Source organism: Hyperoodon ampullatus (genome assembly GCF_949752795.1).
Source record: "Hyperoodon ampullatus genome assembly, chromosome: 11".
In the NCBI taxonomy this organism is placed as follows: domain Eukaryota; kingdom Metazoa; phylum Chordata; class Mammalia; order Artiodactyla; family Ziphiidae; genus Hyperoodon; species Hyperoodon ampullatus.
The window spans coordinates 100250349-100265318 of record NC_136924.1 but is presented as its reverse complement, the minus strand read 5'-3'; the positions used below and the strand labels follow the sequence as shown (position 1 = coordinate 100265318).

General features: G+C 42.6%; 1 protein-coding gene across 4 annotated transcripts in view; it reads right to left on the bottom strand.

The window, feature by feature from the left end:
• WNK1 (WNK lysine deficient protein kinase 1) overlaps positions 1–13944 on the bottom strand; it is a gene marked incomplete at both ends in the record, with an annotated part of 132465 nt that extends 118521 nt beyond the window's left edge. For all 4 annotated transcript variants that reach the window (XM_079714880.1, XM_079714881.1, XM_079714882.1 and 1 more), the window contains one exon: positions 13189–13944. In XM_079714880.1, coding sequence (XP_079571006.1) covers positions 13189–13944 — 756 coding nt within the window. The remainder of the gene's footprint in view (positions 1–13188) is intronic.
• Between the last annotated feature and the right edge of the window lie 1026 nt (positions 13945–14970).

The following is a 14970-nucleotide window of genomic DNA, read 5'->3' as shown; positions in this document are numbered from 1 at the left end:
AGGAACCAGGCTCCTTGGAGAAATGGCTGGTCCACTGCTGGGATGCAGAAAGAGGAAGAAGAACCTGGAATATCTTGTACAAAAAGTAAGATTATAATCAAAAATGATAAGATCATGTTAATTAAAAGGACACAGGAAGCAGCTTCTGGCCAGATGTGGGACAACTGCTATGTTTGAAAGTATTTCACAGTAAAGAGTTTTTTAAAAAGTATTACTATATCTATCATGTGAAGAGGGAAAAAATTATATTGTATAACATTTAGTTAAGTACTGGTTGTTAAAGAAGTCATCTTTAGTCACTGTAGAGGGTAAGGATGATAGATGTTTAAAATACTAAACTAATAAGGTATTCAAACCAAGTGAATACTCAGTAAGATCTATGAAAGCCTGTAAGGGTGGTATTTATGGGAAGTATGGCAGTTTCACTTCTGTCCTTATAAAAGGAATGGAAAACAGTCAAGATTCTCAGCACAGAAATCAAAGCTATGCTTTAGCCATAAGATGCTCACCAGCAACATATCACTAACCCTCCCCTCTCCACTTACGTCCAAGAAAAAAAAATCTGTAGAGACATAAGAAAGTACTGGTACAAATGCAACAAAGACAGTTTGTTCACGAAAAGTAAAATCTAAACTAGCACCTCTATGTAGTAGAGTGCTTGGTTAGGCAGAACCAATATTTAAATTGAGAGTCTAATATTTAAAAATTTCTGGTGTTTTTTTTTTTTTTTGGTCCAGGCAAAAAAGAGCAATGTACCTTGGAATCATCATCATTTTTCTGGAAGAACCACTTGAGTGGACCTTCTCAGTTTGTAACTGAAGCAAATTCTCTGGACCAAGAGAAAGGGTACACAGCAGACTCTATTCTGACTTGATAAAAGCTATCCCTATGAGTAATATTAAATAGTCCTGAAATAAGATAAAGTGTGTAGAAAGTATGCAAAAAGAGGCCAGAAAGTGTTCTGGTAAGCAACTAAGACTCCAAGGCGTTCCCTTCTAAGTTTACTGTTATTAGAAATTCTCCGATCGACTTAAATGGCCCTGAATGAGGTCCACTGGCAGCAAAGTTTCCCCCATGTTATACATACACAATGACGCAACTTACCTTGAAATAAAGGAGAATGAAAATCTAATCCTATGCCTGGGGATGAAAGAGGGAGGGGCGACTTGCACAGTGTGTAGGTGAAGCTGAAAACCCTTAGAGGCCCAGCTACTCTAACCCCAACAGTAATATTCTGTAAATCTGTCATATTTTGAGGTGACATCTTGTGTGCCCCAAGTATGGTTACCCCTGCTGTAATGGTATAGGACTGTCTGATTTAAAGAACCATTTTAGCCTAAAGAATATCCAGGAATCCAGGCCTATGGGATGATATGCTTATTATTCTGTGCTGGTGGGTAGGTATATAAGCAAATACCACTAATGCACTTTAAGAGTATTACCAAACTTAATACAAAGTCTTGCTACTTGGAGAAGAAAACTTCACTTACCTGGAAATCTTACTGGAGATGAGGTAACATCTTATTTCCATAACAATGCTGAATAAATTAAACATTCCAGAGGATTTCAAAACATAATTATGTAATTTATACAAGATTTCTATTTGGAGTTCATAGAAACAAAAGAGGCAAATACTTCTCAATAGTATATATAAAATGTCAAAGTAAACAGTGAAGAGAAGGAAAAAGAAGAGGTAAGATTAAAAAAAAAATCAGGGGAAAAAAGTCAATTTATACTGTCAGTATCAAGCACTAAAGCTACAAACTATAACCTCAATCTCCAAAGTAAATAAAACTAAGTCCTATGGAAATTATATAATAGCAATTAACATGTTGATCTATTCATTGTAGATCCAATATCCTTAAGTCTGCTTTCCTGGTGAGTAAAAGGTAGCATTGATACAATTTTAGGAATTTGTAAGTCCAATTAATTATTACTAACAATGTAAAACTTGAAAATGAACGATCTGTATACACAGAAGTCATCTAAAGACCACTGACCAGGGCTTCCCTGGTGGCGCAGTGGTTGAGAATCTGCCTGCTAATGCAGGGGACACGGGTTCGAGCCCTGGGCTGGGAGGATCCCACATGCCACGGAGCAACTAGGCCCGTGAGCCACAACTACTGAGCCTGCGCGTCTGGAGCCTGTGCTCCGCAACAAGAGAGGCTGCGATAGTGAGAGGCCCCTGCTTGCCACAACTAGAGAAAGTCCTCGCACAGAAACTAAGATCCAACACAGCAAAAATAAATAAATTAATTAATAAACTCCTACCCCCAACACCTTCTGTAAAAAAAAAAAAAAAAGACCACTGACCAAAATCCTACTAACACTATAACCTTCCAATTTGTCTCTATTAGGTAGAAATTCGATACACATAGAACACTAGAAATAATATTCCTTCTCCTTAAATCTTTAAGTCTGAACAGAACGTTCTAGGGACCTCCCTGGTGGTCCGGTGGTTAAGACTTCACGCTTCCACTGCAGGGGGCACGGGTTCCATCCCTGGTCGGGGAACTAGGATCCCGCACGTTGAGTGGCCAAATAAATAAATAAAACTAATAAAAATAAATAAACAGAACATTCTATATCCAATGTAAATAACCAATGTAATAGCCAATGTAAATAACATCTAAAAAACCTTGGACACACCAAGAAGTTAATAAAACAAACACGCCACCTCCCTCCTTATAGCATCTATATATGTACAGTGGCTAAAAGGCCACTTAAGTGGAGAGTTATTTCATGAACTCAAAGTATAAAAGGTACATGTTGCTCAACAACAAATTATAATTACTAAACAGAGCAAAAGGACTTAGAATTCCACTAGAACTCAAACTTCTTCCTGGTTAACTGAAGTATTCTGCAGTGGAAAAAACAAGGACTCAGGCCATGTGATCTTAAACAAGTTATTAAACCTGAGTTAGCTTCCTCAAATATAAAAGTAAGAACATATCTGCCTTGTATTGTTGTTGTGAGAATAACAAAAAATATGATATGGGCATAGCACTGTGCCTGTCACAAGAAAAAAAAAGTCCTATCAGGTAGGTAAGTATTAGTAATTATTAATACTTTTCAGATTAATTAGCAAGGAACACTCTTCAAAAAGACAAGGGCTAGGGCTTCCCTGGTGGCACAGGGGTTAAGAATCTGCCTGCCATTGCAGGGGACATGGGTTCAAGCCCCGGTCCAGGAAGATCCCACATGCCATGGAGCAACTAAGCCTGCGCGCCACAACTACCGAGCCTGTGCTCTAGAGCCCGTGAGCCACAACTACTGAAGCCTGCGAGCCACAACTGCTGAAGCCCGCATACCTAGAGACCGTGCTCCCCAACAAGAGGAGCCACTGCAATGAGAAGCCCACGCACCGCAACGAAGAGTAGTCCCCACTCGCCTCAACTAAAGAAAGCCTGCGCACAGCAACGAAGACCCAACGCAGCCAAAAATAATAAATAAATAAAATAAACAAATTTTTTAAAAAAGACAAGGGCTGAAGAAAGTATATGCAGTTATTTAGGCTTTTTGTTGTAAAAAAGTCCACTTTGACCACACCCTAGAAACAGTATAATAATTAAGAATCTTTCTCGTAATGGAGTTTCATTTGAGATCTGTTTCCTCAAGTGACACACAAAGACGGTCATTTTAGATGCTCCACTAATAAAGTATGTATCACTGGACTAATACGCAAAGGTAGCATTAATGCCAGGAGAGAAACAAACTGTTTTAAGAATCAGCACATCACTCCCAACAACTGAGTATTCTGGAAACTAGTTGATAAATGGCATATGAAGTATGAAAACTCTTTAGGTTGAATTTAACCATTCATAAAGAATAACCAAAACTAAAACAGTAACTGGCTTAGAATAGACTCTTAAGATAGATACTGAGGCAGAGAAAGCAGACCAAATATTATATTTCAATGCTTCAACTTTTTAGGCCTTTCCTTGATCATCCATCTATCCACGTCATCCTTGATCACGCCTTCTACTTACCCAATCTTTCTTGTCCTGTATTTGTTCAAACTTGTCTAAAGAAATGGCCTACTATTTTTTTTTTTTTTTTTTTTGCGGTACGCGGGCCTCTCACTGTTGTGGCCTCTCCCGTTGCGGACCACAGGCTCCGGACGCTGGCGCGCAGGCTCAGTGGCCATGGCTCGCGGGCCCAGCCGCTCCGCGGCATGTGGGATCTTCCCGGACCGGGGCATGAACCCGCGTCCCCTGCATCGGCAGGCGGACTCTCAACCACTGCGCCATCAGGGAAGCCCTGGCCTACTATTTTTGTCTCTACTTCTTAACCTCCCTCCACCACTCTTTAAACCCACTGCAAAGTTTCCACTCTTCTGAAACTGTTAAGATCACCAAATATCTGGAGCAAATGTGACATAATGTTAATTTTTATTAATTCTGCATGTATATGTGAGTTTGTGATAACATCCTTTGTATATCTTTTCCAAAAAAGGAAGTACTTATTATTATTAATAGAGAATACATTTTTTAAAAATATTTAACACTTGTTATAAAAGCACCACACTGGGGCTTCCCTGGTGGTGCAGTGGTTGAGAGTCCGCCTGCCGATGCAGGGGACACGGGTTCGTGCCCCAGTCTGGGAAGATCCCACATGCCGCGGAGCGGCTGGGCCCGTGAGCCATGGCTGCTGAGCCTGCGCGTCCGGAACCTGTGCTTCGCAACGGGAGAGGCCACAACAATGAGAGGCCCACATACCGCCAAAAAAAAAAAAAAAAAAAAAAAAGCACCACACTGTATGTTCTTTGTGGTGTGAATTATATCTCAATAAAGCTATTTCTTTTTTAAAGCACAACGTAACACACGATCTAGATACAGCACATTCCAACAGAACCTTCTGCCATGATGGAAATGTTCTATATGTGCCATCCAGTATGGTAGCCACACATGGCTTCTGACCACTTGAAATGTGGCCAGTACTACTGAAGGATTAAGTTTAAATTTTTTATTTCATTTTAATTAATTTAAATTTAAATTGCCACCTAAGGCTTTATAGATAGAGAACTTTATTGGACAGTGACCAGCCCAGAAATCTAGGATATTAGCAGAGACTTATGCATCTACTTATGCGCTCCTCCCTTATGCAACCTCCCCTCTCATGTAGATAATCTTGAATGTTGTTGCTTAATGACTTAATAGCCAAATGCAATAAACAACTTCAACTGGCTAAACTAATCTCTACACTTTTTTTCTATGCCTTCTAACATCCATTATCCACAACTACTACTATGCCAATTGGACTTCTCTGCTATATTCCTTCCTGGAATTTTATTCCCTTGATATTACCATTCTCCTAATGTTCTACTTAGCCTAACCCCTGGGCTCCTTTTTCCTTTGCCCACCCATCAATTATTCCTATTTTGCCCTAGGCCCATTATCCTCCCCTGTCTCTTCCTCTACTTCTCTCTTCATATATATCCTCTCCTTAGATGATTCCATTTACCTCCATTATTTCAGCTATGACTAATATAAACAGCCTCTATTTCTACCTCAGACCCATTATTTGAGCTTCATGAATGTATCCAACAGCCTGGCTGAACTTCCTGGAGGTTTCACAAGTATCTCAAAGTCAACATGTCAAACTGAATACATCTTCATACCCCTTCCCCTCTCAAAAAAACGAAACTCCTATTCTTTCTTATTTCCTCCCTCAGTTGACCGAACCATCATCTATCCCCACCCACTCTCTTACGCATGCTTCATTTTTCCTCCAAACTCCACTTAATCACTAAACTCTGCATATTTTATCTACTAAATATTTAAAGATTCCACTCCTCTATTACTGTCCTAGTTCAGGCCCTAGAAATCTCATACCCACACATAAAACTAAACTCTACACATCCCTCGTACTCCTTAAATCCATTCTCCACAATTACTACTATGCAAATCTGCCAATTAACTTCTCTACTTAAAATTCTCTCCACCACCTACAGCTGAGCATTTGTGTGGGAAGGGTGTGAGGACAGTTGGAAGAACATGTAAATATGATAATATCTAGGAACTCTTCAGCATGTTAAAGAGATGATATGTTGTATTTCCCAAACTTACCTTAATCCACAATGATCTACCAGTCCAAGTAAAAAGGATATCCACAAAGAGATGAATACAGTCATCCCTCAGTGTCCACCAGGGACTGGTTCCAGGGATGCTCCCCAACCCCCACCCCCATGGATACCGAAATCCACGGACGCTCAAGTCCCTTCTATAAAACAGTGCTGTATTTGTATATAACTTATACACATCCTCCTGTATACTTTAAATCATCTCTAGATTATTTATAATACCTAACACAATGTGAATGCTAATATAAATAGTTGTAAACACGATGTAAGTGCTATGCACACAGTTGCTACAAGTGCAGCAAATTCAACTTTTGCTTTTTGGAACTTTCTGGCATTTCTTTTCCTGAATATTTTCTATCTACAGTTGGTTGAATCTGTGGATGCGGAACCTGCAGATATGGAGGGCGACTGCATATCATGTTATTTAGCTCAAAACTATTAGCCATAAAGATGTTCCTATCATTATCCCAAACAACCTGTTTACTTCTATCGACTAACAGAGGAAATGTGTACATCAATAATTATTCGATTCACTAATTCGCTTCACCTCTCACTGTTTGGTTTATATATTAGTGTTTGATTAACACAAGACCATTCACCATGTACATAATGACCAAAACACACATCACCTGTCATTGAGAAGCTGAACCCTGCCTGCACAAAAGGCATCTACAGAAACAGTGGTTTTACTTAACTAACCCGAATATGACGATTATACCAAGTAGATTTCCAAACACTTTTTAAAATTATTCTTAAACTCTTAAATTTCTTAAGATTTCTTAAATTCCAGGGAAAACTGTATTTGCTTGTGCTGACAGACAGCTTATCTGATGATTCTTTTCTAAAAATCATTAAGCACATTAATGTAGAACAGCATATTTAATATGTCAATCTTGTAATGCCAAGACTCAAGTCACAACATCAAAAACTAAATTCTTTATGAACGCCCACCTGAAAAGTCTAAATTAATACAAATCAAGGTGGACATTATACAATCAATTAAGTCAACCACAAAACCAAGCAAATACTAAAGTTTCTCCTCTTCTGCGGAACATATCAATAACCAATCTTTTTAAAGCCACACACAAAATTAAGCCTGCCACCTGTCAAAGGCATAATCCTCTTCCAAATAAAAACACTCTTAAGAGGGCTTCCCTGGTGGCGCAGTGGTTGAGAGTCCGCCTGCCGATGCAGGGGACACAGGTTTGTGCCCCGATCCGGGAAGATCCCACATGCGGCGGAGCAGCTGGGCCCGTGAGCCATGGCCGCTGAGCCTGTGTCCGGAGCCTGTGCTCCGCAACGGGAGAGGCCACAACAGTGAGAGGCCCACGTATCGCAAAAAAAAAAAAAAAAAAAACTCTCAAGAAAAGCTTCTGGCAATTTCTCTTCAGTCTGAAAAACTACTCCCCTTCTTCTTAAGATTTAATAAAATCCCTAAACTGACAGAACAAAAAGCTCCTAAAACCCAACTTTAACTAAGAAGTTTAAAATAATTAATTTGTAACAAGTGATAACTTAGAGCCTTCAAAATGGATTTTTTTAAAAGCATCATCGTTTACATTTTTTCAAAGTACCTTCACATAGTACTTCAGTTGCTTCTCAACAATCCTGTGACGTCAGTAAGACATGTTACTAATAAATCAGTGCTACAGATTAAGTTCCTTACTCAGGGTCAGGTAATTGGGTAACAAAGTTTTCTGCCTTTGAGTTGGTTTCCGTTATACAGTGTTGTATTATACCAGAGTCAATCTCCAAATACAAGATTAGAGAATCTGCTGTGGCCCAATGAAAGGCAAGGAATATGGATGAAACAACCCTGAGATCTACAACTATTTCTAACTTAATAACAGAAAAAACTTAATATTTATCAAAGTATATTGAGCATCTATCGATACTTTTATCTTCAAAAAACCCAAAGACTAGTGGAGTAGACAAAGAATGTACATGATTTTTAATCAATGTGAAGAAAACTATAAGAATGATCCCAAGAGGAAAGATCCTAGTAAATTCGGGAAACTAGTAATTCAGAAAGGCTGCCATTTGGGAAGGTGACAGGTCATAAAATTAGAAAGTTAGGCAGAGGACAGCTAAAGCTAAGGAATCTGAAAACACTGATGACACCATGTTCAGCTCCAACATTTCTCCGATAAGTATTGTAGCCAAAGTAAGAGTTCTGCTACATTTTTCAAGCATAAATGTAAACAAATCAAAATTTTCATCAGTAACCTCAAAAAGATAGCCTAAAAAAGATGCTGCATCATCACAGTTAATATTTATGTGCCAGGCTCTGTCCTAAATGTTTTTTATATATACTAATTCATTTAATCATCACAATAACTCTGTAAAATAAGTGCTCTTATTACATTCCATTTTACAGATAAGAAACTAGCACAGAAGTTTACCCAACGTTACACAATCATTAGCTGAGCCAGGATCTGAATTGAAAGTCAGGCATTTTAAGTTCTTAATCACTGTGTTACACTGCAGGAAAATAGTGCCTTCTCCAAATTCAGGTAATGCTAAGTCTCACCTATTCCTGCACACTTGATTGACTTTTTTTAAACACGGGACCAAACAAAATGCAAGATGCTAACAATAAGTAAATATAAAGAACTGGTACAGCAAAACCTGGTAACTAATTATAGTGAATTTTCCCCTAGTATATGAACATTTTCAGAAATTTTAATTTGAACATAACCACTCTTGCTGTTTTTACAGCTTTATCTAAAAAATTTAGAAGTTACCAGAAAACACAAATAACAGGTTTAAGATGATTTCTGAAAATGAGAGCCCCATTTTAGTTGAACGTTTCTACAGGGATTAACTAGGATGACTTTCAAATGACCAGGACCTTGCACTAGCATCCAAATGTCAAAGAGTGAACTGAGTCACCAGGCAACAAGACTCCCAATTTGTTTTACACAAAAACAATCTCTTGGGCATCCCTGGTGGCGCAGTGGTTAAGAATCTGCCTGCCAATGCAGGGGACTCGGGTTCAAGCCCTGGTCTGGGAAGATCCCACATGCCACAGAGCAGCTAAGCCCGTGTGCCACAACTACTGAGCCTGCGCTCTAGAGCCCATGAACCACAACTACTGAGCCTGTGCTCTAGAGCCCATGAACCACAACTACTGAGCCTGTGAGCCACAACTACTGAAGCCACGTGCCTGGAGCCCGTGCTCTGCAACAAGAGAAGCCACCACACCAAAACAAAGAGCAGCCCCCATCACTGCAACCAGAGAAAGCCCGTGTGTAGCAATGAAAACCCAACGCAGCCATCAATCAATCAATCAATCTATATTTAAAAAATGGTCATCAAAAACAAATCTTAAAAAAAAAAATCTCTTTCCAAGTTCTTACACTAGAAACAACTGTGATACTAAAGGTAAATAAGAGAAAAGGAAAACATTTAAGCCCTTAAGACTAAATAAGAACTAACTATATTAAAAAAAAAAAATCAACCTAAATGTAATTCTTTTTCCTGTACCACAAAGTTACTTCTTAAGGCAATAAATCTACATATATTTTAAATTAAATCTTACCTACCCAAAATTATCCTGTCCTTAATTCTATTCTGTCCTGTTTAGAAGGGACAAAGGATTACTTCGAACAAGTCACCAATCATTCTTTAATTTGCACAGCAGCTACCCTTGAGTTACCTGAATTCTGCCCATACTCCAAAAATCACTGACACGGAGAATTTAAAAACAAACAAGAAAAACTCCAAAGACTATTCCCTGAAATTTAGTTCCTGAAACTAAAAGTTACTTCAGGTTCCTAAAAAACAAGAAATGTGGCACAAATTTTAAAAATACAGGTAAGAAAAATCCTCAATATTCAAATGGGAAGATACAGTTCAATGAATTATTTTAAGAACTATAGCAAAGAAATGTTATGGTTTCTTAACCACAGAACCACATCCAATTTCTGCAGCACTGACAAACTTTTCATAAAACATTAATATCATATACTCATGATGAGACATGAGCCTTGACTTGCGAAAAGCCAGAGAAAAGTAGACAGTAAGTATTTTGGAGCTTAATCAAAATTTATGATTTGACCTCTCCTTTCAGGTAGGTCTGGAAACAATCTCATCAATGTATCAAGTGAACTCAGTATTTAGAAGTTGCATGGGGAGAAAAGTGCTTAGAGTAAAGTAACCATTCTTGAATCTCCATGTTTTCTTCAAGCAAACTATGCTATGTTTCTTTAAAACAAAAAGCAAAGAAGAACCCTTCCTAAAAAAGCAACATAAATTCTGCAAAGTGCAGCAATAACATTTTCTGACCAAGCCAACAGAGAAGTAAAATTAAAGCACAGCCTACCTAATAAAACCAGGTAAAGAAATTTTCACCTTAAAATATCTGTTATCTCTTAAAATCCTGTGGTTTCAAAGTATTACCTATATATTATTTATTAAGAGTCAATATTTGTTTTACTAAGTAACTATGCATATTGTGACTCTAAAAATAAGCTTCATGAAAACAAATTTGACTTGTATACCACACTCACCCATTCTCCACCCCAAAAAGCCTATTTATTTCTCCATTTGAAGTGATAAAATCAACACCCAAATCAGAAGTCTGGAATTTGCCATGGTTACAGGATAGGATTTCTTCAAAAATCTGACAGTACCTTCCACGCCAAAACAGAACAGCTTCATTTGAGATTTACTAATTAACCATCTACTGCACTACAAATGCTTTAACATTTCTCAAATTATTAGATCCCAACCAGTTTAATTTCCATTCTTTATCAACCCAAGCAAATCATTTACCTGCTCTATGACTTCAAGTTCTTTATTTATCAAATAAGCACCTGGGCAGAATAACCTAAGATTTCCTCCAGTTTTAATATACAAGGTTTTTAACTCAACAACTGAACACAATATTTCTCCAGTCCTCCTACAGAAAAATATGCATATTAATAAATATACATTTAGTGAAAAAAGCTTTCCTTTTTCCCCAGTGATTTAGTAATCCCTTGGCTTGTCCTTCAGTTCAGATCCAAAGACAAAAACCCAAACACTAACCTACTGAATAGGTTATTAGGCAAAAGTTCTGGCCAAAAAATCATAAACACTGTCCAACTACTGCTATAAAGGATCCTGGGGCTAAGATAATCACATTTTAAAAACCAAAATGAAAAATTGTAGAAGTAGGGTCAAATGACATATATGGAAGGTTCCAAACCAGGGCACCACTCAACTAGGATTCATTTGGTTCTCCAGCCAAACCCTGAACTAACATAAAAATAATATGGTGATATTGTTATATGTAAGGATAGCAGATACTCTTTGGTTTAACCATGACCATGCCTAGGTAGAGAACAAAACAAAAAAGTCATCAGTTCTAGGAACAACTGAGAAGCTTAGACAAAATTCTTATTCTGACATTAGACAAATTGAGGTTTTTTTCCCCACTGTATCATTAGTTTCAGGATAATAAACTATCAGAAAATTCCAAGTGACAAAAAAAGAAGACACACACATTACATCCATAAAGTGCTCAACATTTACTTGGGTCTAGTCTTAAGAGAGTAAGGTAACTAATTAAGGAAAAAAAAAACTGTTACAAAAAGCACCTATTCAAATATGAAACTATAGAAGAATAAAATCCAGGATCAGTAGCAATAAGCACCCGAGGTACAAAAAAGAAACAGGTGTCTGCCTGTAAACCAAAAGAAATCAGACCTAAGTTTTTGAGTATGACTGACCAACCAGAATAACGTTATAGTTTCACAGTTTTTTTTAAAAAAAGGTCTGCCACCTTCCCAACTCTAAAACACGATAAAATTGAGGAGGTTTTATTTCACAGTGCCTTAGAAGTTCTATATCACTAACTATAAAACTTAAGAAATTACATTCCAAAAAAACCTGTCAGGTTTGAAGTTTACTTCCTTCCACATGTTAATTTCCCTTCACACTTGATATGGCCCTGGTCATTTGGAAGGTGACATTCAAAGGGTTAAGTGTTTTAGTTCATGGATAATAGGTAAATTCCTAGACCACTCAGGTACTTTCATATCCTAATTCAGCTTGGTCCATTTTCTTGGCAAGAAGAATATGGATACCATTTTTCATGTATAATGTAAGTGGCTTTTTCATTCAGTTCAACTCTGCTTCTTCCAATAACCTATGTATGTTCACTTCCCGGTGAGGACAACATTCAATCAAGCTGCTACAGGTCAAGCAACAAGTAGCCGAAACCCAGCTATTTGAACCTAGAATATCCTTGTCAACCAGGATGACACACCAGGAAAATCATTTCATTTACACCATGAAAATCTCCCAGAGAGGTGAAAAAGGAAGCTTTGTGACTCCTTTGTACTCCTGGGAAAGTCTGGCTTAAAAACTTTTTACAACAAAGTTAAAACAACGATAATGACATTACGACTCTCAAAGCCCAAATACAATTTTACATAAGCTCCTGTACTACCCACTACCCACAGTATAGTGAATGGGCTGAAGACATACTAGTTTTAATTAACAACGTCAGATCACTGCTAGCTATCATAAGGTTTATGCACCATTAGGTGAAACAGTATCAACCACTTACCTTCTAGTCCCAAATTATTTATCCAGAGAAGGAAGCCTTTCTTACAGTTTATTACAGCCTGTGTGATCACCAACTAAGATATAGCCAAAGGAAAGTCAGGCAGGAACAAGGTCGTTCTCAATTTAAAAGGACAGCCTGATCTCAGGAACGGAAACACGCATCTAACACACAGCAGCTCATCACTGCAGACCCCCTGAGGAGCACAAGGCAAGAAGACTGTACTTTCCTAATTCAAAAACTTCCCCACTAATTCCGTTTCCTGCCAGACGAGTAAAACAATGACGAATAGGCAATGCGTTTGTTATCAGGATGACTTTCATCCCTCCTCCCTAGGAGCAAAGCTCTTTGGCCACCAATACTAACTCCTATCCTACCCAAACACCTAGGTGCATGCCCCAAATTCTAGTTTCTCTTCCAAAAGCTGGGCTCCCCCCATTTCGGAGCAAACAATCAGAGAAAGACATGCAAAGGGCGAACTCGGCAAACTGGCCGAACCGAGCCAAATCGGGGATCCAAACCACCGAGAAATAAAGAAGTAAGTGGGGCATACCTGCAGTTCACACCAGGCGACCTCCACGGTGGTTTCGGTGTCCAGACCTTTGTAGACCGTCTTAAAGGAGCCCCTGCCGATCTCGATGTCAAACTTGAGAAAGCGGCCATCATTGGACATTCCCACGGCCTTGGTCTCCAGCTCTTCGATGTCATCCTGCTGCTGGCTCCGTTCCTCCTGGGGTTCCTTGGCGCTGCCGCCGCCGCTGCCACTTCTCGACGACGGGGGCTCCTCTTTGCTCCCCGCGTGGCCGGGCTGGGCAACCTGACGGTCTCTGCCGGCGCTGCCCGGGGCCGAGGCGGCGGCTGGGCCCGCGGCGACCGGCTCCCCGGGGGCAGCGGCGGCGGCGGGCGGCTGCTGGGCCACATGTGCGGCAGCGGGGGTCAGGGTCTCCTCGCGCTGGGGCTCCGGGGGGCTCCGCTGCGGGACCACCGCGGCCGCGCTCGTCTGGGGCAGCGGGAGGGGGAGGCCGGGCAGCTCCAGCGCCGTGGCGTTGGAGTCGCAGATGACGCTGCGGCGGAAAAAGCGGTGCTCCGTGGTGGTGGTCGCGGCCACCCCCCGGCTGTCCTTGTCCATGGTGTGGCGGCGACGCCGGTACTCCTCCGTCCTGCCGGCTTCGGCGTCGGCCGCCGCGGCGCCCAGTTTCTCTCCCACCGAGGAGTCCGAACTGGAGCCATTCTTGGGGGGAGGCGCCGGCGGCGAGAGGAACAGGGAGCCCGGCGTGCTGCTCTGCTGGTCGGCGGCGCCGCCAGACATGGTGGGAGCGGGAGCGAGGCGGGCGGCTCGAATTCGCGGAAGAAGGGGGCCGGCCCGGGGCGGCGATGCTGCGGGCCAACGGCCCCTCACTCGGCACTGACTCGGCGGCCCGAGCGGGAGGCGGGGCCGCGGGCCCGGTTGCGGCGGCCGCTGCGGCTCTCGAGGCGCGCTGGTCGGGGGCGGCGGCGGGGCGGAGGCACGGGGGCTGGCGCCTCACGGCTCGCAGCCATCGTGCGGCAAGCGGCTGCCGGGCGGGCTAGAGCGGCGGGGGCGCGCGGTCATGGGGGCGGCGCGGCGGCCCGCACCAGTCCAGACGGAGGCGGCCCGGCTGCCCAACGCCGCCGCGGCCCGGGGCGGGCTGGGCCCTGGGGCGGCGGCGCGCGCGGACCCCCGAGCGGCGGCGGTTCGGCGCGGAGGCAGGGGAGGCCGCGCCGGGGCTCGCGGCCAGGCGAGCGGCCGCTCCTCCTCCCCGCCCTGCTGGACGGCCTCACAGGCCGCCCATCGCCCGACGCGAGGGGCCGACGCGCGACGCGGAGGAGCGGCCCCCGGCCCCAGGCCTCGCCGCCCGCCCCGGGCCGGGCGGACCCCGTCCTCTCAGGGCCGGGGCCGGGGGCTGACGGAGGGAGGGCTGGCGTGGGAGGGCCGGAGCCTGCTGCTCCTCCGGGCTGAGGAGGGCCGGGAGAAGAAGGGCAGTCACCCGGTTGGGCACCTTCTGTCACGAAGACGGGTGCAGAGACGCCACGAGAAACGCGGCGTCCACGGGCGAAACTCGGCGCTAAATGGCGCCGGGAGTCTGAAGCCTCCACACAGCCCGCTCGGGCCCCGCCCCCCGCTGCCCGTGGCGCCCCACCCCCACACCGCTCTCGGGGCTCTCGCGCAGGCGTGCCCGCCCCGAGGCCCACTGGGACTTGTAGTTGGCGCCTTGAGGAATGAATGGGACAGAGGAGGAAGGCGCCTACGACTCCCGTGATGCCCTGCGATGGCTTAGGCTGATGCCTGACGGGAGCTGTAGTTCTCTCTGAAACC